The 27,433-nt window shown below is 42.7% G+C and overlaps 1 protein-coding gene across 1 annotated transcript in view; it reads left to right on the top strand.

Moving 5' to 3' along the window:
• LOC145405462 (irregular chiasm C-roughest protein-like) overlaps positions 1-27,433 on the top strand; it is a 185,318-nt gene that overhangs the window by 115,556 nt on the left and 42,329 nt on the right. Inside the window, exon 10 of the mRNA XM_080276807.1 lies at positions 4,934-5,041. Within this exon, the coding sequence (XP_080132933.1) occupies positions 4,934-5,041 (108 nt within the window). The remainder of the gene's footprint in view (positions 1-4,933; positions 5,042-27,433) is intronic.

The raw sequence follows: 27,433 nt of genomic DNA, 5'->3' as shown, positions 1-27,433 counted from the left end.
AATGTACCTACAAACAGTGAAAGACAATGTGTAACAGTCAACAATAATAATTAACAGCATGGTCTTCACACCTTCATTACGATGACGTACTTGTATTTAATTCATGCAATTCCCATATTAAGTTTATTATTATTAATATTATTATTATTATTGTGAATATCTCAGAAACAAAATCTATAACAACGCCAACAGGTCTCAAAGCTCAAGAAAATCGTCATCCAATGACAAAGAAAACAGTCATCGTACTGAAGGGGTTAACAAAATCGCTTACTTTACCTTTAATATGATGACTCCTTGTTGATGCCGACTCGAAGATGTTTAATCATCAGCATCATTGTCGTCGGAGCTGTAGTTTTCATTTGTTTCTGTGTGCAATTATCACTGTCTTCATGATCTGTTCTTCAATTACTGGTTTAAAATGTTCTTAACTATCACCGTTATCATCACCACTTATTTTCATCATCACTGCCATCACTACCGTCAGCAGCTTGGTCTAACTAGGTACTTTTGTCTTCATGATTTTCTCTCAAATATTATCATTTCGACTGTCATTTTCGTTTTTGTTATAATCATCACTATCAAGCTAACTGCCTTTCGACTTTCATCTTTGCTTTCACTGTCATCACCATCACTGCGTTACTGCCATCAAATTTATCATGATCATCACCACCCAGTCTATTTCCACCACCATCACTCTCATCATACGTATCTTCCATGCTCACCACTTTCACCACCCACTTTTTGGTTGTTTTTCTGTCTATACTATCATCATCATCATCATCATCATCACACTCAGACCATCTTTCTCATCCTTTTGCTTTGTTCCTTATGTTCAACTTCATTACCATCATCTTTTATCTCATTCTTATTTACTTGTCCTATTATCTGTGTCTCCATAATCACCATCATCACCACCACCACCATCCTCAGTACTGTAACTCCATCATCTTCACCGTTCATATTTACTCCATATACTCGTATTTTCAGCACATGTTTTATCCTCAAAGTCACTGTCGGCATCTTCACTTTCCTAGCTGTCTATTTTCATCATTATCACAATTTTAACCACCGTTTTCCCGTCACTTTCATCGTCCACATATTCTTTATGCATTTTCACCACGGTCTTTATCCTCAAAAACCACTGTCATCATTTTTATTTTCCTGGTAAATCGTCACTATTAAATATGTCATTATCGCTATCACCAATATCACCGTCTTCATTTTCTTGGTTGTCTATCATTATCTCACCACTGTCACTTTAATCAATGTCTTCTTCACTGTCGTTGAACGCAATATACAGTAATTCATCAGCATACTCATCTGTTTTTTTCTTCATTTCGTTAACTTTATCACTATCATCACCTCTACTTTATCACCACCATTATCATCATTACAATCACCTCCATTTTTCATCCTCATTATCAATACCAGTACCAGCAGCACCTTATGACCACATGTGGAGTAGACTGTCGAGCAGGGCAGTACTCCCGAGGTGGATGGAAAGCTGATGACAGGGAGTGCTGGAGCTCCCGTTTCATCAGCCCTCAGGACTAGTTCCTGACCATCCCCCTTTGCTGAACTTTTTCAGTGTCTCAGTTACACAGAGAGTAGGCCAGCATGCTCTCCAGTACAAATTTCTCTAACTATCTTCACCAAACTACATGCACAGTACACACTACACTTCCTATTCAAAATTCACAAAAATGGCGTCGATTAATCAAGCCTCGGAGTCCCCAGGGGGGGGGACCATAAATGCCCCCACCATCTGCCCCTCTCCCGGTGACGACTCGAGGTGCCTGGAACCACTGTCTGACTCTCTTCTTCTTCATTTCTGCAACATTCGCGGCCTTTCATCTAACTTTCGCTCTGTTGAGCACCACCTCTCCTCCTCTAAACCTCACCTTCTTTTTCTGACGGAGACTCAGCTGTCTGAGGCAACCGACAGCAAACCCTTTTCTGTATCCTCCTACTTTCTCTATACTCATTTCAAAGCCAAAGGTGGCTGTTGTGTATACATACGCAACGACTTATCTTGCTCTCGTGTTCCTGAACTTGATTCTTCTGAATTCTCCACACTCTGGCTTCGGCTTTCCTGTCATTCTCTGACTAAATATATCTGTGCTGTTTACTTATCCCCTAATTCTACTGACTATCAAAAATTCTTCGACTATCTTACTTCTACGATGGAACACATTCTGTCCATTTCTCCTTTCTCTGAAATCTCCATTCTTGGAGATTTCAATGTTCACCACCACCTTTGGCTCTCCTCTCCTTTCACGGATCCACCTGGTGAACAAGCCTACATCTTTTCTATCCTTAATGACCTAGAGCAGCTTGTACAGCACCCTACCCGTATCCCTGACGGTTTCTATCCTTCTATCTGTGCCTTCATCGCTAGCTTCCTTTCTGGTCGTTCTATAGCCACTATTGTAGGCGGCCATCGTTCTTCTCCTAGATCTATCAACAGTGGTGTTCCTCAGGGCTCTGTCCTGTCACCAACTCTCTTCCTTTTATTCATCAATGATCTTCTAAGCTGTACATCTAACCCTATCCACTCATACGCTGATGACTCCACCCTTCACCTTTCCATTCGGTTCCCGCAACGCCCATCTCAACAGTTACTTGAAGAAACAAGGGATGAGGCTATGGCACACCTAATGTCTGACTTGGCTCGTATCTCTGACTGGGGTAAAAATAATATGGTTGTCTTTAATGCATCTAAGACTCAGTTCTTACACCTATCAACCCGACAAAATCTTCCACAGGTATACCCATTAATGTTTAATAATATTCAGCTTAATCCTGCATCATCCTTGAACATGCTTGGGGTTTCATTTACTCGGGACTTATCTTGGAAAGATCATATTACATCTCTTGTAAAATCTGCTTCCAAAAGATTGGGTGTGCTAAGCCGACTCCGTTCTTTCTTTACCCCTGCACAATTGTTGTCTCTATACAGGGGTTTTATCCGCCCCTGTGTGGAGTACAACTCTCATGTGTGGGGAGGCTCCCCACACACAGCTCTTCTCAATAGGGTGGAGTCAAAGGCTTTTCGTCTCATTAACTCTCCTCCTCTTACTGACTCCCTTCAACCTCTGTCTCTTCGCCGCACTGTTGCATCTTTATCTCTTTTCTATCGCTACTTTAATGGTCACTGCTCCTCTGAACTGTCTGGTTGCATTCCTCCACCTCTACGACGTGCGCGTAGCACCCGTCTGGCAGCAAACTCTCATCCCTTTTCTGTCCAACTCTCTAATGCAAGAGTTAACCGTTACTCCCAGTCTTTCATTTATGCAACAGGTCAGCTCTGGAACTGTCTCCCTCTATCTGTATTTCCTGCTGCCTATGATCTCCAGTCTTTCAAACGCAGTGTGTCCAGGCATCTCAAAATGATCGGATCTTGAATTTGGCTCTCTATTGTATTTTGCTTTTCTCTTGGAGGGAACTGTTACTGCGGGCTCATGGCCTTTGATTCCTTCTTCCTCGCATTAAAAAAAAAAAAAAAAAAAAAAAAAAAAAAAACATCAGTTTATCACAGTTATCAACATTTACCATTACCCATCATCATCATCATCACCATCAACAAGAGTTCACTACCATCTTCACGTCATATTTTCATTTCTTCACCGCAACGTCAGAAGTTAGTATATACCTCAAGCATATTATGTAAGTAGATGAATTTGATGGGGAGAAAAATATATTAAATTACGAGCAACATTCCTGAAGCCACCCACTTCAAGTCTTCCTGGAGTTTCACCCTTAAGCTTGATCTTCTCAGTTAATCTTATGTCTTCGTTCTGGCGTCTCAATCTGCAAGAAAATTGAGGAAACAATATTACAGCTAGGAAATGAAAAAAAAAAAGTAAAAATGTATAGGTGAGAGAGAGAGAGAGAGAGAGAGAGAGAGAGAGAGAGAGAGAGAGAGAGAGAGAGAGAGAGAGTATTTTGATCCGGCAAAAGAAGGTGGTTTGGCCATATAAAGAAAAAGAGGGCATGTGTATTAGTGGAGTGACTGGCTAAGAGTGTATGAGAGTGAGTGAGACATACTAAAAGAAAATATGAGTGTAACGAGTAACTGAGTGAGTGAGAGTGACACTGGTTAACTGAATATATGAGAGTGGGGTGAGTGCATGACAGTGAGGCTAAGAATGTGTGAATGAGAGTGATATGAAGGACCATGTGTATGAGAGAAAGTGTGTGTGTGTGTGTGTGTGTGTGTGTGTGTGTGTGTGTGTGTGTGTGTGTGTGTAAGTTACCGTACCTATTTTAATGACTAACTGCTTACATCACCACCTACCTCCCTCCACAAAGCAAACTCATCTAAGTGTTACTGCCTTATCTATAACAACTCTATCCAGATCATTCAATACATCTAACCTATACACACGATCCATACAGTGGAAAGGGGTCGTTTCTTATCTACAAATGTAAAATCGACGCAAGAAAAAATCAGTCGAAATATGTCTAGAAATAAACCACTATCCATGTACATATCTATCAATCTTCCCATCTAGCCACCTGTCTGTTAATCTACTTCACAGAAATGGGTTTGCTGTGCAGTGTGTGGGGAATATTACTTCATCATCATCCTCACCATCAGCATCATCATAAATCATCATAAATCAAAATCATCATGATCAATCCTCCTCCTCCTCCTCCTCCTCCTCCTCATCATCATCATCATTATACTTGCACTTCTGTAACTGGTAAACTATACATTTTATGGAGAAGTCCATCTGTCTTTAATCTATTTGTCTATCTAACTCAACAAAAAATGTGTACCGTGCAGAGTATGGTGACCGGTGCATTCATCAACACCATAACTTTACTTCCACTACCTATATAAAGAAAAGGTAGACTGTTTTACATATATTAGCCTATGTATTAATGTCTATCTGTCTTTAATCTATCTATGCATGTATCTATTCGACAGAGACAGTGCCTGTGGTGCTTGTGGTGGGTGGTGTGGTTGCTGTGGTGGTGGTGGCTGTGGTGGTGGCGTCACTGGTCCTGTGTAACAAGAGACACTCCAATATCAAAGGTACGTGACGGGGGGGCAGGTGGGAGGGGAGGGGCTATGACAAGTGGGGGTAGGATGAGGAGGGGAGGTGAGAAAGGGAGGGAGGGAGGAGTGAAGGGTAGAGTGAGGAGGGGATGAGGGAGGGAAGGAGGAGTGAAGGGGAGGCTTGAGAGAGGGACGAGTCGTGAAGGGGACGCATGAGAGAGGGAGGGGGTATGAGAGGGAGGGAGATGGGGTATAAGTGAGGGACAGGAGCGAATGAGTGGGAGAGAGAGGGGAGAATGAGAGGGAAGGAGGAAGGGGGTGATGGGAAGTGTGTATGAGAGAGAGAGAGAGAGAGAGACAGGGAGTATGGAAGAACGAGTATGGAAGAGGGAAAGAAGGGAGGAGGAGGAGTAAATGAGATGAGGGAAGGGAAGGGGAAGAGTGAATGAGATGAGGGAAGGGAAGGGGAAGAGTGAAAGAGAAATGGAAAATAACCAAGACAGAGGGAAGAGAAGGAAGAGGGAGCAAACTGGGGTAGGGATAGGGAGGAAAAACTGGGAGGGAGGGAGGGAGGGAGAGAGGTGGAGAAGATAAGGGAGGGTGATGGACGAAGAAGGGAGCAAAAGAAGACGGAGGGGACTGAAATGGGAAAGGAGGAAGAGTTGTGGGAGGGAGTGGAAGGAGGGAGGAAGGGGCAAGGTGAAGGGAAAAGGGAACATGAGGGAGGTAGGTGAGGAAGGGATGGGAAAGATGACGTGAGAAGGACGAGATGGGGGAGAAGAGGGACGGGAGAAAAAGACAGGGGTACGACAGGAGGAAGGATAGAAACAATAAGGAAAGATGGAGGGAAAAGGAAGGGGGGAAAGGAAGAGGATGAGACAAGGGAAGGTACGGTACGAGTGAGGGTGAGATGGGAGGGTGATTGGGAAGGGAGCAACCGAAACAAGAGAAAGAGGGATGGGAGAGACTGAGCTACGAGAGGCGAAACAGGTGAGGAAGGGAGGGAAGAGGAAGATGACAGGGTGGGAAGAAGGTAATGGGAGAGATGAGGAAAAGTGAGGGAGGAAATGGGTCACAGGGAAAGACCATGGAGAGAGGAGGAAAAGTGAGGGAGGGAATGGGTCACAGGGAAAGACCATGGAGAGAGGAGGAAAAGTGAGGGAGGGAATGGGTCACAGGGAAAGACCATGCAGGGAGGAGGGGAAAAAATTTGGTGGCAGAAAGGGGAGGTGGTTGTGGAGGAGGAAATACAAGAGAAGTGAGTGAGTGAGTGAGTGAGTGAGTGAGAGTGAGTGAAAGTGAGTGAGTGGGGAGGAGAAAAAGGGAAATGTGGAAAGGAAATGGGAAGGGAGAAAGGAAAGGGAAGAAAAGATAAAAATGGAGAAAAGGAGATGGAAACAGGTACGAGGAGGAGGAGGAGGAAGAGGGGGGGTATAAGGAGAGGGAGGGGGAGAGAAGCTTGAGAAGTAGGAAGATGAAGTTTGGTGGAGAGGGAAAGTGGAGTAGGATGCGCAGGAGGCGGAGGATGAGGAAGAGGAGGAGGAATAGGCAGAGGAGGAGGAAGAGGAGGAGAAAGAAGAGGAGGGGGAGGAAGAGGGAGGTGGAGGAAGAAGGAAGTGGAGGAAGAAGGAAGTGGAGGAAGAAGGAAGTGGAGGAAGAGGAGGAAAAATGGGCGGAGCAGGGGGAAGAGAAGTAGAGATATGAGGGGGAGAAAGAGGAAGGAAGGGAATTACGAAGGGGATATTGGAAGAAAAAGGGGGAATGAAGAGGAAGGAGGTGTATGAAAAGAATGGAAGTAGAGCAAGAGGTATAAGAAAAGGAGTGTGAATCAGGAGGAGGAGCATGGTGAAAGCGAAGGAGGAGGAGAAGGGGAAGGAGAATGATGAAAAGGTCAGACGTGAGAGAGAGAGAGAGGATAATTAGAAAGAAGGTGAGCCCAGTCGAAGGAGATATGGCAGAGATAAGAAGCCAATGAAGTAAAGAGGAAGGGGAATGTGGTAGAGCAGCAGAGCGAAGAGGGAGGACCAAGAAGATGATGGCGAGGAAGAAAATGTTTTGAGGAGGAGGAGGAGGACTATGGTAAAGGAAGATGAGGAGGAGGTGAGATCGAGGAGATGAGAGGCGGGGATGAAAGAATGAGTGGGAGTCTGAAGTGGGAAGGTATAAGCAAGTGTGAGGAGTGGGTGGGGAAATACTTAAGCTGACAGGAAGGCGAGAGAGGGGAGTGTGGGCTGGAAGCAGACTTACGTAAGGCTTGGATGGGGAAACACTTATACTGATGAAAGCGAGTGAGAGGGGAGTGTGGGATGATGAAAGGGAATGGTGAGACTGTTTTTGTTCTTGTGGTGATGAAGGACAGGGAATGGTGAGATTGTTTTTATTCTTGTGACGATTAAGGACGAGGATGGTGAGAACGTGACAGTGGCGAGGACGATAGTAAGGGTTATATAATTAATCCTAAAATCGCGTGGTGAAATGAAAGCTCACATTGTTTACTATAATTTCTAAAGCAAATGATACTGGAACGTGTTATTTTTTTTAATCGTTGCTAACTGCACTCTGTAATGTGGGATGCAGGCCGATCATACCTACGAATCACAGGCGTTCCGTATATGATCATCAAATATTAGGGACCTGCATTCCACTTCGCAATTTGAGCAAACTGCTCTGGAGTGAAAAGTATCATGGCGAGAAGGAAGTGTGGATTGGCGAGAGGTAAGTGTGGAATGGCGAGAGGTAAGTGTGGAATGGCGAGAGGGAAGTGCGGGATGGCGAGAGGGAAGTGTGGAATGACGTGAGGAGAATGGCGAGAGGGAAGTGTGGAATGACGTGAGGAGAATGGCGAGAGGGAAGTGTGGAATGGCGAGAGAAAAGTGTGGAATGGCGAGAGGGGAATGACGAGAAGGAAGTGCGTAATGAAAGAAAAGTGGGGAATGGCGAGAGAAAAATGTGGAATGACGAGAGGTGTGGAATAGCGAATGGAAAACGTGGAATGCCGAGAGGAAAGTCTGGAATAGCGAAAGGAAAGTGAGGAATGGCGAGAGGAAAGTGAGGAATGGCGAGAGGAAAGTGAGGAATGGCGAGAGGAAAGTGCGTGATGGCAAACTGAAAGGGAGCTGTGAGGATATTGTGGGATGGTGAGGTGTGTAATAATGGATGCCGGTATGTAATCTAATATCAGGTGTTGGTTGTGACGAAAGCAAAGAGGTAAGGTGAAGAAGCTATACCTGTATCTAGGAGAAAGAAAACAAACACAAAGCAAGATGTGCCATTATCCTCCTCATCGTCATCCTAACCATTATCACTGTTATAAATGGGGTGCACAGGATCCATAAACAGAAATGAAGACACACAAAACTAAGACAACTACTGGATCTTGGTCCACCATTATTAACAAGCCATACTATCATGGCACCATTCTCTTAATATAAAATGGCAATTTTGAAGAAGTTACTCAAAAAAATCATGCATACTTTAACTTCTCTTTTCCACCTTGTATTGTATGACTTCTGCAGGCCTCTGGTATTGAAGTTAAGCAATGCACAGCAAACCGATTGCCATAATAATAAATTTCGTTTCTACAACACATTAAAATAAACACTTTAGAACTGCATTACCAAATAAGCTTCAGAATTTCTCGGACATGAATATGTATCACAACTCTATAGCTGCGTCATCCGGTTCTTTAGCTTCCACCACGAAAGTGGAGATTTAGAACTACGTTACGGTACTCAGACCGCATATTTAAGACAAATGAACAGTTGTTCGTTCCTGTGCGGCATTCTTTAAGCAATAATCCCAGTGCACACCTCGAATGCCATCCCTTATGAACTGCATCAGACTGGAGCGCCCACCAGGCGTTTATTTAGTTAGAGGGTTGCCACCTAGAAATCTCGATGGTATCCGGGACTACAAGAGAGGATCTGACTTTTCACAGTGTGGAGTCACCAACTCGTAAGATTAAATCAACTGAGTGGATGGGGGACGCCCTCGCTTACTACGACACATAATCCCAAGTCCAACTAAAAACGCCCATTAGAAATTCACAAACAAAATGAACATTACAATTCCCATTACGTATACGTATCATGAATCCACTAACAAAAATCAGCTTCAGAATTTCACCAACGGCTTTCGCATATCTACCTATCTATTGACAGACGTCGTACCCTGTGAGGGGTAGTCGATATGATAGACCGGGTGTTTTTGTCCCTGCTCAGTATTGACGATCTCTTCCCACGACCAAACACCGCCCTTCACAATATCACTAACTAAACAAAAACACACCCGCAGCATTTCAAACAAGAGCATAACAAAAACACGTTCCAAACAAAATCCATACAAACTTCTATACACCACATAACTATAGCCACAATCATCGAAAAAAAAAAAAAAGGCAAAAATTCTAACTTACAATATCGCCATCAACTCGGTGTCGAATTTAGAGAATGGTGTGGATAAATATTGATTCCATACACAATACGGGGTGAAATGCGTATCAATGTCCTAGTCCAGTCATTCATAGTGGAAAATATAGGGGGAGAGAGAGAGAGAGAGAGAGAGAGAGAGAGAGAGAGAGAGAGAGAGAGAGAGAGAGAGAGAGAGAGAGAGAGAGAGAATCCTGTTTTATCCCTTTTTAAGCATATTTTAGGTATTTTGGGACAACAAAACAGAGTACTGGCAGTTCTTAAAGCCATTTTCATTCCAAGTGATTTACCTTAGAGAGAGAGAGAGAGAGAGAGAGAGAGAGAGAGAGAGAGAGAGAGAGAGAGAGAGAAATGGAATGAGGAAAGGAAACAGAAAATAGGGAAAGACGAGGATGAACAGAAACAGAAAAATAAAAACAAAACCCACCATATGGCAAGACTGACAGGTGTTGCCAAATGGAGCTCAATGGAAAGTATTAACTTTTTTTTTTTTTTTTTGAGGGGGAGGAGGGGATGTGCTCTATCAATGGCCAGCCTCAGATTCAATTTTTCACACAATCTGCACTCGTCCCCGCCTCATTTCCAGGGCATTAGTGGTGAAATTAATAAATAAATAAGTTTCCCCTGGCTGTGAATTTTTGCCGATATGTCATGCAGGAAAATTTCTTGAAATGAAAATGGTCCAAAAAATTGCCAGTACTCCATCTTATTGTCCTAAAATGGGGTAAGGGAGATAAAACGGGATCTCTCTCTCTCTCTCTCTCTCTCATCGCCTGCTGAATCAATCACGACACCTCATATCAGACCCGTGTATTTTTAGCTATTGGCTGGATACAATTATTACTACTACTACTACTACTACTACGACTACTATTACCATAACTACTACTACTACTGACTACTTACCAGATAAGTTCCTCAAAACGGTACAAAAAAACGCGTCTCTATAATAATAATAATAAATCCTTGTAAACAGTTCGCAGTGTCCACATTCGTATATAAAAGGACATATGATAATATTTAATACAATAATGCACATCTTTCACTGCAACCAAGTAAAAACCGTCAATTTTCTGTGTCCATTCATCCATCCATCATCCAATCCTACATTGCCCAATGAGGAGCGTAGGAGCCCGGGGCTAAGCAGTTGGTCCCGACATTTAAGATTAGAGTGACCAGCCTCACTCATCCCTGAGTGGCATTACATGAGCAATCAACCCCAACCACCCCTTGGATATAAACCTTCACCGGCTCAATACGATTGGAGCGCAATAATTACTCACTAAACCACCAGGCGCCAATATTTGGTTATACTGTTAACACCCAGCGTAGTAAATGGTTTCCTGGTGTACAGGAAACCATTTGGCTTGTCACTCAGTGTAGAGTCACCCACAGGCAGAAGGAAAAGAATGAAGGAAAGAAAGAAGAAGAGTGTAAACTTCCCCGTAGGCAGAAGGACACGGAAAGAATGAAGTAAAAGAAGACAGAAGAGGATGGAAGGAAAGAAGGATGGAGGAGAGGAAAGGGCAGACACCCGACAGAAGCACTACATCGAGTGAGTGGATGGTGAGCGTCCCCAACTAATTTTCTATGTTCTCTCGGTAAACCTGCGAGCCCTGAAGAGATTCCTGGTATCAAATCAATAGCAAACGGGAACTTCCTTGATAAGAGGAGTATACGGCATATGGTTAATTTAATATAGCAACATATCTCCTAATACAACATTCTTAACTTTTCCCCAATACCGGTAACTCGATAAGCTTCTGAGTGCTGAAGATACGAGTATATTTAGAAACAATTACAAAAAGACACACCAAAAAAAATAAGAATGTAAAAATATTCAGTACAGATACCGGTATATATATTTAACCTTTACCTTACGCTATACCTAACACAAACATTATTACCAACTTCTATATTAACTCAATAGGAGGGCAAACATTACCCACCCAACCCAACAATACACTAACATCCAACATACTCTAATGATCAGAGTTCTGTACTAACTTAATATGCCTGTCAGTCCAGTAAATATCCTTGTTTCTGTAGCTGGTCAAATATCATCTTGGAATCAAATAAACAGACCAGATAGCAAATCTGTCTACGTAACTAAATTATTGTGTGTTAAGCCTGGCGGTGGGTCCTGTCTGTAGCAAGCTGGGGGATTGGTCGGATTTGGGTAGTTTGGTTAGGTGGATGGAAGGCGACTGAGACTTTTACAGGTATATAATAGTACATTTCTCGTATACTGGATACATTTTTGCCTACGGAAATTCATCGTCATTCTAGTTCATTCACTTTAACTTGGCTAAAATCATCTTCCTCTTACAGCCTCTTCCCCATAGCTAACTTATTTGGCAGCACAATACTACGGCTATACATCCTTTCCACAGCATTTTTTTTCCCTGTCTAGCACTAAATTCCTGTGCTAGTTCCTTCCTATAGCTCAGCATTCTAGAGAGATTGCAGTTTTTCACCTAGTTCAGGCGAAGAGAATATAGTTAATTATTATATACAAAATATTTTGCATGCTGGGTCGAATCTAACATGTCATATAATAATAACTGGGTCGATTCTAACACCTCACAAAATAATAACTGGGTCGACTCTACCATCAAAATAATAACTGGGTCGATTCTAACGTCATAAAATAACTGGGTCGATTCTAACATGTCATACAATAATTATGGTACTGAGTCGATTCTAACATGTCATAAAATAGTAACTGGGTCGATTCTAAGTCAAAATAATAACTGGGTCGATTCTAACATGTCAAAAAATAGTAACTGGGTCGATTCTAACATAAAATTATAACTGGGTAGATTCTAACAAAAAAATAATGCACCCAAACTAGAATCTTATCATCTTTCATAAAGTTTATACACACCGGTATAAGATTCTTACATAAATAGATTCAAACTTACAATCAGAAAGTATATCTGTAGGTGATATATATTGCAAATTTTATTATCTTTCATATATACATGCACTGCTGAATAGTTTATACCCACGAGCATACGATTTGCGTAAATATACCAAACACTAATGCCCCGAAAATGTTAGTTATTCACACACACACACACACACACACACACACACACACACACACACACACATACAATAGCACGGTCGATAAAGCACTCGACTCCCAACAGGAAAGAGTCTGGCTGGATTATGAAACAGATTGAAACTGAAGACGTAGAAAAATATATAGAAAAAGAAGAAAAAATGGCAGTGGCAGACCATATCTGAAGAAGACACGACAACCGATGGAGAAGGAAAGCAACAGACTGGGTAATAACTGGTTCAAAAAGACCAAGAGCAAGACCAATAACTAAGTGGTGTGACGAAAGAAAAATTACACCCGGAAATACAGTTTCCTAGATGAAAAACAAAGGGCAAGCGATGGAGACAGAAAATTCGTTAAGAGACCCTAGGGTTTTGTAAAGGAAAGAAATAGCACAAGATCGGGAAGACTGGCCTATATCCTGCAATGGTATGTTACGTTGATGATGATGATGATGATGATGATGATGATGAAGGTTAGAGATTTATTGTACAAATTTCCAGAGTGACGGTACAATATTCTCAGTGTGCTGATGTGGTCCTTCGCCCGGGGAAAAGTGTCGAGTGGAGTGTTGACAACTGATGGTGGAGGAGGGCAGAAAGAATGGATGTGCAAAGAGAGTGGAAAGATGTGGAGACAATGTGGAAGGAGTATGGAAGAAGAGGGAGAGAAACGTGGAATGTTGAAAGGAGGGTGGAAGAAGGTGGAGACATTGTGGAAGGAAGGGAAAGGTGGAAGGAGGAAGAGAAACGTAAAAGGTTGAAAGGAGGGTGGAAGGAGGTGGAGACAATGTGGAAGGAAGAGAAACGTGGAGGGAAGAAGAGAAACGTGGAAGGAAGAAGAGAAACGTGGAAGGTTGAAAGGAGGGTGGAAGGAGGTGGAGATAATGTGGAAGGGGTATGGAGGGTGAGGTATAGAAACGTGGAAGGTTGATAGGAGGGTGGAGGGAGATGAAGCAAACTGTCAAGCAAAGTGAAAGAAGGGTGGAAGTGATTTAATCCCTTTGGTACGATCTCTTTACCTCCTGTCTTCTGTGTAGTAATGAAAAATCCTCCTTGTGGCGACTGAGTTAATGAAAGGTATATCCGTCCAACACGAAATATATCTCTGGGGTAAAATGAAACAATATATATAAAAAATAAATAAATAAATAATGGCATCAAGGCATATTTATATCTGCGGTGTACAACTGCTTTTACTAACTTTCCCTAGATTTCCGTCCATTTTCAGCTTCACGTAGGACGGTGTCATAAAAAATAAAATAAAACGAAATAAAAAACAACGCTACGGGTCTACATCCTTTCCACAGCACCTCTTCGTGACTAGGGCTATATTAAAGTGACAATCGACGGGTCTACATCCTTTCCACAGCACCTCTTCGTGACTAGGGCTATATTCAAGTGACAATCGATTGCCACAACTCAGCAATCTATATGAAGAGGTGGGAGATTTAGGCCAAGTTAGAGTAAAAAGGGTATTGTGCAGTGGAGAATTACTGGAGGCGATGGATGACCTGCTTTGGGTTCTATTCCGGGTGCTAATGGCTGGTCCACAAATACCAACTATAATCGAGACCATTCCTAGGACCGTCTTCTAGTCATTTTAGAACTCTGAGCACCTCTTCCTTAGCGATTTATTTTACATGCTGGACTTATTATTGTTTTGCATGCCATTTACGTCTTTCATATATCGACATAGCCTAAGCTGCATAAATAACACAAGAACGAACGAACGTACGAACAGAAAAAATAAATGAAAAAAAAGAAAAAGAAAAGGCAGGGAAATACGATACCTGAGCCAGCATTCTCGTCAGGTCAGGAAGTTCCCTAGTACCTCTTCCTTTGCAACTTAGTTTTGGATATTGCTGGTTAATATCCTTTTGTGTAATATTTGTGCAAAGAAAAGCGATGTTAGAAGAAGTACATGTATCACGAAACAGGTCAATAAGTTGTATTAAGCAAAATAAATCACTTAAGAAAAGGTGTTGGGGAGCTTCCTTAACTGAAGAAAAAACGGGCCTAGTCCAATAAACAAAAATGCGGCATGTGTTTACTGAGCAATGTGACTGGGAATATACGAGGCACGGTTCACCTATGTCCACCCTCTCTTATTCTCGGCTCTCCCTCTTCCCTCTTTCACCATCGTATTTTCCATTTATCCCTGTGTCACTTTATCATCACAAAATATTTCTCCCGTTTTCATACCTTATCCTCTACTCTCCTTTGTTCCCTTCCACCTTGTATTTATCCTCGCTCCTTCTCTAGTTCTTTTGCATCCTGTCTTTATCATACTTATATCTATCTATAAACATATCTAACTGTGAAGGTCCATATATTTACCTATGTACTACTGATGACATGTGAAGGTGTGAGGCAAGTACGAGGTTTACTGGTATATATTTAGGGAACTGACTGTCAAATCTATGCCCACAGTCATTAAAAAAAAAAAAAAAAAAAAAAAAATAAAAAAAAAATAAAACAAAAAATACAAGGTGCGGGAACAACGTGGTTTAGTATGGGAGTTCGCTAAATTTTACACGATTTGAGCGCCTCGTTTCCCGGATAATAAAAATACTGAGGGCCTGACAGACACCCTCGTTCCTAGAAAAGCTCCTCCACGTAAAAACTATTATCACAAAATATTTCTCCTCCTCGAAGCCCTCCATTCAGTCCATCCTCATTTCCTCCTATCTCGTATTTCTCTCTTCGTCTTCCCCTGCCTTAATCTCATCTTCCCCCTCAACCATCTCTTCCCCCTCTTAATTCTCTTCATTATTCTCTACTGCCCCTCTATCCTTCCCTTCTCCTCTCTGGTCATAATAATCCCCTTACCTGCTTGTCATGAGCGTTCTCTCTCTCTCTCTCTCTCTCTCTCATATTATACATCTTTGGTTATATTATTTTATACTGTATGTATATATAGCACATGTATCCATGTACGGACATATATGCATACATACATACATATTATTATACATATATATTAGTCTTTCCCCTTCTTTCCAACACCCCTCATGCTTTCCTTTCCCCTTTCTCTACCTCATTACTTCGCTCCGCCTTCATTTCCCTCTCTCAACTCCTCCTCCCTTCATTTTCTCACTCATTCTTCCTCCTCCCTCCCTTTCATTTCAACCTGCCATTTATCCCTTCTCCTTTCCCTTAATGGTCACTGCTGCATTACTTTCAAAAATTTATTTTATTTTTACCATACTACCTTCAATTCGCTACATTCGACGTCAATTTGTATTCTTATATTATTCTTTCTCTTTTCTACATTATCTACGTTTTCTTTATTTCTTGATTCACTTCTTCTTATCACTTCCCATCGTTTTTCCCTTTCAATCTGATACAGCATTTTTGTGTTAGTTCTTGCTATCCCCAGACGATTTTATTCACATTAGAAAACACTTGAGTGGCTAGACAGGGCCATTACTTAAACCCTTCACTACCCGGTGTCTGTCCAAACAAGAATAAACTAATCTAGTAAAGGCAATGATAAATGAATAAAAGAGGTAGTTATCGGAGTCAACAGAATAAATACTTTTCTCCCACGGTTTGTTCTCCCATTCCCAATATTCTCACAATTAATGTTTATCTTCACAGCAATCAATCTCTGCCCATTAACCCATTGCCCTCTCATCCTTGCCCTGGTGTTCTCTCCTTCCTTTCCCATTTAATCTGTTTTGATTCTGGATCTCCCTCTCCTCCTCCCTACTTTCCTCGCTGTTATATATATTCTCGCTCTCTCTCATTTTAATCCTTAACCTCTCCCTTCCCTTTACTCCCGACTCCTGTGTCTCCTCCTCCCCCCTTCTTCTCCCTCCCTCCCTCACTGCACCCTCCCTCCCTCTCCATCGTACTCTCCTCCACTTTTCTACCTTCCCATCCCCTACCTCCCTCCCTCACTTCTAGCTCCTCCCTCCTCCCCCCCTCCCTCATCGCACCTTCCACCTCTCTCCTTCCTTTCTCCCTCCCCTGCCCCCCTCCCCACCAGGATCAAGTTAGGTGGCAGGGAATAGCATCTTAAAAAGTTTCCCTACACTATGACGTGTTTAAGGGCCTTGCTTAAAAGTGTATGAGGGAGCAAGGCAGAGGGAAGGGAGGAAGGGAGAAAAGTGGCAGGGAAAAGTAAAAGTAAAGGGGAAAATGAAAAAGAAGACCTGGTAAAGACGAATAAAATTTATGTGGAAATCAGAAGGAAGCAGAGGAAGTACGGCAGAGGAAGGGAAACGGAAGGGGGGGGGGGATAACGGCAGGAGAAATTAATATATGGTAAAATGAGAGAAAATATGGTAAAGGAGAGGAGTAAATAAGATGGAAATGAGAAAGATGAAAAGATTAAGCAGCAGCAACGCACATAGGGAACAAGGGAGGAAAGTGGAAGGGAACATGAAAAGGAATTCGTAAAATGCAAAGGTGAACTGGAAAAGTGGGTTAGATAGATGTGGAAATAAGAGAATAAGAGGTAACTAAGGAGAAACAGAAGACCTTGGCTATGCGGTAAGGAGAATGAGTGGCAAAGTGGAAGGAAATAAATGACAAAGGAACGAAATGTAGCAAAGGAGAGGAAAATCAAATAAAAATACGTCTGTAGTTCAAAGGAAGAGTACCTGCCAGAAGAAATAAGGAAAATTACCGCAACCTACCGTACATGGTTACACGGTTACTCTCCGATGAAGTAAATATTACCTAGGTTACACGAAACTACCTGGTTCGGCATTCACTGTAGTCAACTGAAGCCAACAAATACGTCAAGTGAGTGAATGGTAGGCGCCCTCTACCACCAATATAATTTCACATCAATAAAAAGGCTACAGCTTTCTTCAAATGATTCCTGAATCGTATGTCAGAGCTAATAATCGGTCGCGATAGACTGTCGACCTTTTCTCTTCATATTCACTATTATCGGTATCGATCTAGGGACGTGTAAAGCTGTGCAAATGGAGGCTGCATCTCTAATAAAGTTGCAGCTTTAACTATTTTGGTGGCGGTGATAATAGTTGAATGGTCCGTTCACTGTGCGACTTTACTGGTTGATTCTAAGATTTTGTGAATCATTGTTAAAAAAAAAAAATCGGCACAACTACAACAACGTGATGAATCCTACTTTATCAACACAGTTTTAGATTTTCACTTAGGTACAAGAAAAACAAGTACAAAAGTATTTGATGAGGGGGCTTCAAGGCCCCTCGGTGAATGCCCTTGGTGTGGTGTGGTGTGGAAAAGTGATTTTGTGTGGTGTGGTGTGGAAAAGTGATTTTGTGTGGTGTGGTGTAAGAGGGAGGTAAGGTGTGTTACGCTGTGTGGTGTGATGAGGTGTGGCCTCGCTGAAGTTGTTCAAGTCTATGGGAGTGAAGCACCAATTCCCGACAACAATTATATAGTACGTGACAGACAGGGAAGGTCGCTCCTAAAGATGCTTCTAACCCAAAAATAAATAAATAAAATGGAAGTTTCTGCTATTTCGGTGTGTGTGTGTTCGTGCCATTAGAATTAAGTTATCGATACACCCTTGCTTTCGGTAAGTCATGAGAGAAGACTATGTTCAGTATCATGCTAGATCCAATTAACCCTACTTCCAATGTAAACAAGGGGTGAGGAGATCCCATGCAAGCCTCTTTGATCTCTCCCACGGCATGGATCAGTGAATTAATCCTTACAATCCAATGACGTCCTTTATATTCCATTCTTGTTACCAGCAGGCTATAATTCTCAGCTTAGGGGTATTGAAAGGGGTTGGGGTATTGAAGAGGGTAAGGGGAAGGCGCTGGGCAAAGAAAGGGTGAGGGTGGGTACTGAAGGGGACAAGGGGAAGACTCTGGGTATTGAAGGGGGTAAGGGGAAGACACTGGGTATTGAAGGGGGTAAGGGGAAGACACTGGGTATTGAAGGGGGTAAGGGGAAGACACTGGGTATTGAAGGGGGTAAGGGGAAGACACTGGATATTGAAGGGGGTAAGGGGAAGACACTGGATATTGAAGGGGGTAAGGGGAAGACACTGGGTATTGAAGGGGGTAAGGGGAAGACACTGGGTATTGAACGGGGTAAGGGGAAGACACTGGATATTGAAGGGGGTAACGGGAGGACACTGGGCATTGAGGGGGTAAGGGGAAGACACAGGGCATTGAGGGGGTAAGGGGAAGACACAGGGCATTGAAGGGGTAAGGGGAGGACACTGGGCATTGAAGGGGTAAGGGGAAGACACTGGGCATTGAGGGGGTAAGGGGAAGACACAGGGCATTGAAGGGGTAAGGGGAAGGCACTGGGTATTGAAGGGGGTAAGGAGAAGGCACTGGGTATTGAAAGGGTTAGCGGAAGACACTGGGTATTGAAGGGGGTAAGGAGAAGGCACTGGGTATTGAAGGAAGCATGGGAGAATTCGGTATTTCTAACGCCTTCACTACCATACGTTTCGTTGAATAAAATCATCTGGTTGTGGTATTAATGAAAAATGCTACACTTAGGCAGCAAAGGGGTTAACCAGATCCCAGATGCAATTTAGAAAGGTGCGCAAAACACAGGTGGTGAGTTCCCTACATCCGGATACCAGTACAAGGAGGGAGGTTAGGGAGAGGTTTCCAGCAAGTCCCTGCTTTTTTTACTATTATTCTCCTTTCGTTGCGCGCAGGGAATACGTGGGTAACGCGGTATTCCATCTCTCTATGGATAGGGAAACCAGACCGCCAATGATTAAATGGCAGGAGGTATAAAGACTAACAAAAAAATAAAAGTTATAAGAAATGCGAGAATGTTGAACCAGTAAGCGTCTAGTGACAGGAAAACAAAGTATAAAGCAACAGATTAACACGAAAGAAATGAGAAAAGAAAAATAATATGGATGAAAATGCTGCAGCTAAAGAAAAGGGAGTAAATTAGATCAAGAAAAAAAAAAATGGGGAGGGGGATAAAGAAGTAGACGCAAGAGAAAATTAATCAGGAATAAGACAAAATCAAGTGGGAGGAGAGAGAGAGAGAGAGAGAGAGAGAGAGAGAGAGCTACAAGATGGGAAAGACTTTTTGCATGTTACACTTTATTTTTACCCCCACCCTCGTATAGAAAACGGGGAGGTGGGACAGGAGAAATGAGAGAGGTGCGAATAGGGAGGGAGGGGGAAGAAAGAGGAGGAGGGAGGGGGAAGAGAGGAGGGGATAGGAAGGAAGTGCGAGCGGGGGGGAGGAAAGAAAACAATGGTGGAAATTAAAAATGGGGGGAGGGGAGGGGAAGAGGAGGGATGGCAGGGGGAACGGGAGAGAAAGGTGGGAACAGGGAGGTAGGGCAAGAAAGGAGCAAGGGGGAAACTGGGATGAGAGAGGGGGGGAGTGGTAAGAGGGAGAGGGGGAAGTGGTAGGAGGGAGAGGAGGGGGTGGAAGGAGAGAGAGAGAGAGGGAAGGAGAAGGGAATGATGAGATAGACGGAAGGAGAGAACAAATAGGGAGTAATTACTAGGACCAAAAACATACTTATTAGAGGAAAATTAAAAGACGAGGGGAAACTCTCTGCATTTTACGCTTCCGTTTTACCCCACCCTCTTACAGTATAACCGTTGCTGGGAGTGGGGGGAAGAGGAGGGAGAGAATCAGGATGGGGGAGGAGGAAGAAGAGAGTGAAAGAGGAGGAGGAGGGGGAAGTTGAGACAGGAGGAGGAGGGGGAAGGAGAGAGAAGGAGGGGGGGGGAGTTAATTTATGGGAGGCTAGCTAAGTTTTTCTTTCCCTCCCTCCCTCCGACCTACTTAACTATCTTCCCATTTACCTAACTACCTACTAAACTCTCTCTCTCTCTCTCTCTCTCTCTATATATATATATATATATATTCACTCGGCTGTCCGTTCCTCCTCTCCTACATAAAACTCTTTCCCTTACTCATTACCTACCTACCAATCTGCTTAAATATCTATCTTATCTATCTACGCCATAATATACCTACCTAACTGTGTCCGTAACCAGCTACCTAACTACCTATCAATCTCACTATACCTACCTACCTATCTGCTTCCACACCTGCCTATCTACTTACCTACCAATCTATAAACATACCTACCAACATCTCTGCTTCAGTACCTTCCTACTTACCAATGTGTTAAAGGGAATACCTACCTGTCTACTTCCTACCTACCTGCCTATGAGTCTCAATGTAGCCTACCTATATTCTTTCGCATCTACCTACTTATCTCTCCTCCTTTACTTACCTACCTACACTTTCAACCTTCCCTCGCATCCATCAATACTATCTTACCTACTTACCCATCTACCTGCCTTCATATCTACCTGCCTTCATATCTACCTGCCTACCTACCTACCTTCTTTATCTACTATACAGCCTGCTAACCTTCCCCAAATACCTACCTACCTACCATCGCTTCCTACCTCCGAGTCTCCCTACTTACCTACCTACTTACCAACCATTCCTTACTTCACACCCACAGCCTCCCAACCAACTCAACCTCTGCACTTTTCTCCCTCCCTCCTGATTTAACTACTACCTATCCTTTCCCCTCCTTCCTCCTAAACTTTCTCCTCCCCACATCCCTTCCTCTCTCCCTTCCTTCTTACCTACTTCACGCATACATATATGCATACATATCTAAATTCATGCATACATATATACAAACATACATACATACATACATGTATCTGTTTACATGCATACATATATACATACATAAATACACATACACATCAAACTTCATGCATTCATATATACAGTACATACATAAATACACACATACATACAGTACACACATATCTAACTTCATGCATACATATATACATACATACATACATACATACATAACTACGGTATTATCCTTCCCGTCTACCTACTTTTCTCCTAACCTACCTATCTACGTGGTTACGCATCTACTTTCCTCCATTCCTCCTTTCCTCCCACATTTCCTCCGCTCCTAGTCCTGGGCGCAAGGCTAATCCCGAGAAGAGAAGGGAGGGAGGGGAGGGAGGGTGAAGGAAATGAGAGGAAATGGGGAGGAGTGGAAAGGGGAGGACGGGGTACTCGAAAATGGGAGTGGAGAAGAGAGAATTGAGAAGGAGGGGAGTGTATGAAAGGAGAGAGTGGGGAAAAGAGAAAGGGAGGGGAGTCTGCGTGTGGGGAAAAGGGAATGGGAATGATAAAGGGAATGGAGGAAGCGCGAGGCGGACAAAGGGAAAGGAGGGAATGTAGGAAGGGAGGGAGTGGAGAAGAAAGAAAGAAGAGGAGGAGGAAATGGCGAAGAAAAAAAGGAAAGAGTAGGAGTGCAGAAGGAAAGAGTGGGAAAGAAAGAGAAGGAAGTGAGAAAGAAAAGAGGTAGGTAGTGAGAGTTAAGGAAGAAGGCGAGTGGGGAGGAGAGAAGAGGGAAGAGAAGGAGTAAAACACAGGAAGGAGGGAGGAGGAAGGGAGGGAGGGAGGAAGAGAGGAAGGACGGGGGAGGGAGGGAGGGAGAGAGAAAGGGGGGGGTACTATGTAAAACTGTGTGTGTGAAATGACCCGTTTACGACTCCATAAGGGTGAGAGCAAGATGGCCGCCATGATAAAGTTAGTCCGCCCACACCATAATTACTACACCACCTTTATTACTTACTTAAATTATTCTTCAGTCTTTATTACTCTTCCTTTATTATTATTATTATTATTATCATTATTATTGTTGCCTAGTATTCGGAGGGATAACCCGTTTTCATAGCAAAAGCCGCAGCGTATAAAAACTTCTGCGAATTTCCACACATAATAAGATCAAGACGAATTATTTTACTTTATTTTCAAAGTTCTCAAATTCCCACCCAGCATCTCCAATCCCCTCCCCTCCCCAATGCATCAGCTGAAGAATATTGTTTGCTTTAATAATAAGACATCTTTTTATACAATTTTACACGTACATTGGAGAGGGACGCCTTCACACGGTGGCAACGATATAACCGATTGGCTTCTCTGCCTAGCTTAACAAACGTCTCTCTCTCTCTCTCTCTCTCTGGCGTGACTGAGTGGAAGGGGAGCTAAACTAAACCCCTGAAAAACGACCTGAAGACTGCAGCTTTCGAGGAACAACACAGGATCCTAGAAAATATACCACCCTGGACGTGTGAAGGGTGTGTGTGGCAGGATATGGGAGGCAAAGTTACACACACACACACACACACACACACACACAGCTACAATTCCCCTTCCACCCCATACATCACTGAACTTACCCACCCTAACTTCATTCACCCGACCATTTAACCTCCATTCATAGCAATATAAAAACCATTCACACCATCACATCCCTATATTCACAAAGTCTATCAATACAGCCAATCAATGCATGTTTATAATTTTCCATTCACCTAACATTACCCTATCACATATTTTTTTACCACTCTATTGATATTTTCTTCACTGCAGTACCGTATGTTATTTTATTCATTCTACCGTCAGAGGATTTTGTTATATAGAGTACCCAGGGAGGAAAGGACGTAATTTTTAGTGATAGATGCGTGACTTTCCATTAAAAAAGAAAAAAAATGCTATATCAACATGGGTCCCAATGTCAACCATTACGGAGCTACTGTTACTGATAATCTTACGCGTGAATTGTGAAGGAGGCAATTTTCGCCTATAAGGTTATCAGTAACAGTAGCTCCGTATCGGCTGACTTTAGGAACCATACTTAGAATTTCCGCATCTACCATTTTCCATATTTATTCCCTTTTCTCCGGGGACACTGTTTTTCATTAACTTCATCACCATTAACAAAATAAACCAGCATTACATTTTTACTATCCCAACTGCCTTTAATCATAACCTTCATCAATATCAGCATCATGACCACATATTTTAATCACCAATGGCATACAATCATCAGCCACCACTGATTCCTTTACTAGAGCTGTTATAATCACTGTCACCATTTTTCCCTTCACTAGAACCACTACAATCACTGCCACCATCACCATTCTAACGACGACCACTACCACCATGATTATCACTGCTAATACCATCACCATCATCCCTACTACCAACTTCTTATCACTACTACCCTCACCATTATCACATTAACTGGGCTGTTTTTATCTAAGGGAAGTGGGCCACTCTCACGAATTAAATACCGGTAGCAGGTAGTGGGAGCATAAACCTGGATAAGCCTAGGAATGAGTCTCCTTAGTTATCATATCAACCCTCCAATCTGACGACACTTGGTCATCAACTGAACTGAAATAGACTACAGATTTTCCTCAGGTTAAAGCACGCTGTAATACCACCATAGTCTAGTACTGCTACAACAACAACAACAACAGCTACTACTACTACTACTACTACTACAGCTACTACTACTACTACTACTTACTACTACTACTACTACTACTACTTACTACTACTACTACTACTACCACCACCACCACCACCATTATCCTCGCTACCGTACCAAGACATTCCATCCATCCATCCATTATTCAATCCTATGTTGCCCCATGAGGAGCGTAAGAGCCCGGGGCCAGGCATGTTGGTCTTGACATTTAAGGAGTGAGTGAATCGATACAATTACCAACATTAAATACCAAACACCAGCATTATCACCCAAAACCACCACCAATACTACCACTATCACTATGGGCCTCCCAACCATAATAATCACCACCATCATAACACAAACAGCCCTCATCATCACCACTACTACCATCAACACTACCGTCTCTACCATAACCATCGTCACCACCACATCTTTCATGACTCTCAACACACCCATTACTACCACAACTACCACCATCAGCACTACCACAATCACCACTTCCTTTACAACCACCACTACCACCACCATCACTACCACAATCACCACTTCCTTTACAACCACCACTACCACCATCATTATCCCCGCCACCCTCATCATCATAATCAACAACACAACAGTAAACAGCAATTAAAGTCAAACTAATCATTGGGGCCTTAATCAGCTACCCTCATTTTACGCTCTCTCTCTCTCTCTCTCTCTCTCTCTCTCTCTCGTAGTCGTAGTAGTAGTCTAGTAGCAGTAGTACAGGTATCCAGTAGTTACTATACTTTCCTGATTTTTTTTACTTAATTATATTTATATTTTCAACGTTTCTGTCATAATTACTCTCTCTCTCTCTCTCCCTCTCTCTCTCTCAGGGTTAACTTTATCTGTTCTGTAGCTTTGATTGGATTAGAACTAGCGTCGAGTTGCAGGACATTTGCATACCAGAGTTCCAGTTTCTCTTCTTCTTTTTCTTTTTGTTTTGAAAGTTCCATTTGAAGGTGGAACGTGTCTGGCGTTTTCTTACGGGGTGTTTTGTTGTTTTTGGTACCCTGTTTGAGGCGTTGTTTGCACCACTGATACTGTTGTTTCTGTTAAGCATTTATTATAACGATGATGATGATGATGATAATGACGATGATATGGTGATGGTGATGATGATGATGATGTGTCGATGTCATGATGGTGATGGTGATGATGATGATGAAGATTATGACGATGTTACTGACGATAATGATGATGATGATGATGATGATAATGATGGCGATGATGATGATGATGATGATGACGATGACGATCATGATGTTAGTGATGATGATGATGATGACGATGACGATCATGATGTTAGTGATGATGATGATGATGCTGCTGATGATGATGATATGTCTTCCTTGCATTTTTCTCGAACGATCTACTTTGACCATAACACCATAATACTGGTCTATACAGTGAGTTATATGCATTGTATAATTTTATCGATGCAGTGTGTATAAATTGGTCAAACGAGAAAATTAAATTCCCTTATATAAAGAATAAATTAGTTGTGAATTGGTGCTAAGGAGCCTACCATAACCACGAGTAAAGGTCAGTAGGCGAAAGAGCAACATCCAATGAGAACATAATAAAAAAATAAAGAAGGAATAAAATACAAAGTGGCAGGGTGACACACAATAGCAAAGAAAGGTAATGGCACAAAATGTACATAGATGACAAAAGTTTAAGGGAGACATACAGGAACAAAGGGAGACAGGGAATGAAGACACAAAACTAAGCGTACACACACACACACACACACACACACACACACACACACACACACACACACCTTTGTTGCGAGTTGGAAGGCCGGTGTTGTGAAGGCGCTGGGTGTAATTAAACCAGCGAGAGATTCTATGTTACTGCTGCATCTGACTTCGCCTCAACACGTCGCAGGCGAAGGAGGGGGGAAGCGAGGGGAGGAGGGGAGAGGAAGACGGAAGGGGGGAAGAGGAGAGAAGAGAAAGGGAGACAGAAAGGGGGAAGGGGGGGGAAGGACAGAAGAGATGGGAGGGGAGGGAAGAGAAAGGAAATAAGTGAGAGAGAAGAGACAAACAAAAACAGAGGTAGATACACAAGCAGAACACAGACAAAAGCAGGTAAGTACAAAAAGAAAAAAAAATCAGGTTGGTATTATGAAGCTGCATGACAAAGACACAGACAGACAGGCAAACAGGGAGAAGAAAAAGGTACAAACAGAGAAACGGACATACAAGCAGAAAGAGACAGACAGACGGAAAAGGAGGCACTGCAACAGAAACCAGGATAGGCGAACACGCACCAAGACAGTGACAGAGACAAGAGAAGTGGACAATCTCTCTCTCTCTCTCTTTCTCTCTCTCTCTCTCATTCACACACACACACACACACACACACACACACACACACAAACGGAGGCAAAGACAGAAACAGGTAGGCAGGTAAGAAGAAATGCGGGTACGTAGACAAGAATTACTAATCAGGAAGTCAGAGACAGATAAAGGCAAAGAGAGAGAGAGAGAGAGAAAAAAAAAAGTGCTGACAGAGGAACAGGAAGACGTAAAGAAAAACAAACGGAGACAAAGAGACAGAAATAGGGACAGAGAAACAGGCCCAGAGACACTGACAAGAGGCACAAACACACAATACACAATAATACCTTTGAGTTGCAAGGCAGGTGTTGTGAAGGCCGATGTAATTAAATCTGCCAAGATATTCTATACTACTGCTTTATCTGCCTTCAGCGCCTCAACATGTCGCAAGGGAGGGAGAGAAGGGGAGATAAGGAGAGGTAGAGAGGGGTAAGTGGCAGGGGAGAAGGAAAAACCAAAGGTGAAAGTGGAAGAGAGTGGGAGAAGAGAGGCAGTAGATGAAAGATGAGAGGGCAAGAGAATCTAGGAGAGGGACGCAATAACAGAGGATACGTGGAAAGGGAAGAGAATGGGGAGGAATGGTGAAAGTGGAAGGGAATGAGGAGGAGAGGGGCAGAAGAATAGAAGGGAAAGTTGTGGTGACGGGGAGGTGAGGAAAAGAAAAAGAAGGAAGAAGAAGGCGTAGGGAGGAAAGGAAGCAAGAAAGGGGTTGAAGGAGGAGGATGACGGAGAGGAGGAGAGATGAGAGGAATATGAGAAGGACAATGAAGAAAGAAGGAAAATTGGAGGATGTGGGAAAGGGAAAAGAAGAAATAAGTGATTGCAAGAGGGTAAAGACATGGAAGAATGGGAAGAAATTAGGGTGAAATTAAAGTGGAATTAGGAAAGAAGAACGAGGAGAGGAAAGGGAAGAGGAAAATTTGGGGGAGAAAGGGACAACAGAAGGTAAATGTAACTGAAATAACCCATATAAGGTCCACTGCAGTACCGGACCTTCTCGACGAAAAGTGAAAGCCATAATTAACCCATCCTATGCCGGCGAAGTACGAAAGGGGAAGGGGTGTCTGTAGTGAGATTGGTGGTGTGAAGTCAAACTAATGAAATAGTTTTGTGTGTGTGTGTGTGTGTGTGTGTGTGTGTGTGTGTGTGTGTGTGTGTGTGTGTACAAAAGCCTACAGTACGGAATTGCAATGCACTAATCCTGATAATAAGTACACCAAGAAAATCAATTATTATCCTATTCACTGTACACTCATTAATTATAGAGGCTACAAATAGTATACAAACCAAGGAGATCGACAACCCC

Source organism: Coenobita brevimanus, chromosome 67 (assembly GCF_032717465.1).
Source record: "Coenobita brevimanus isolate Jiangsu-jjx chromosome 67, ASM3271746v2, whole genome shotgun sequence".
Lineage (NCBI taxonomy): Eukaryota > Metazoa > Arthropoda > Malacostraca > Decapoda > Coenobitidae > Coenobita > Coenobita brevimanus.
Note: the sequence above shows the minus strand (reverse complement) of the source record. Positions and strands in the feature narration are given on the sequence as shown.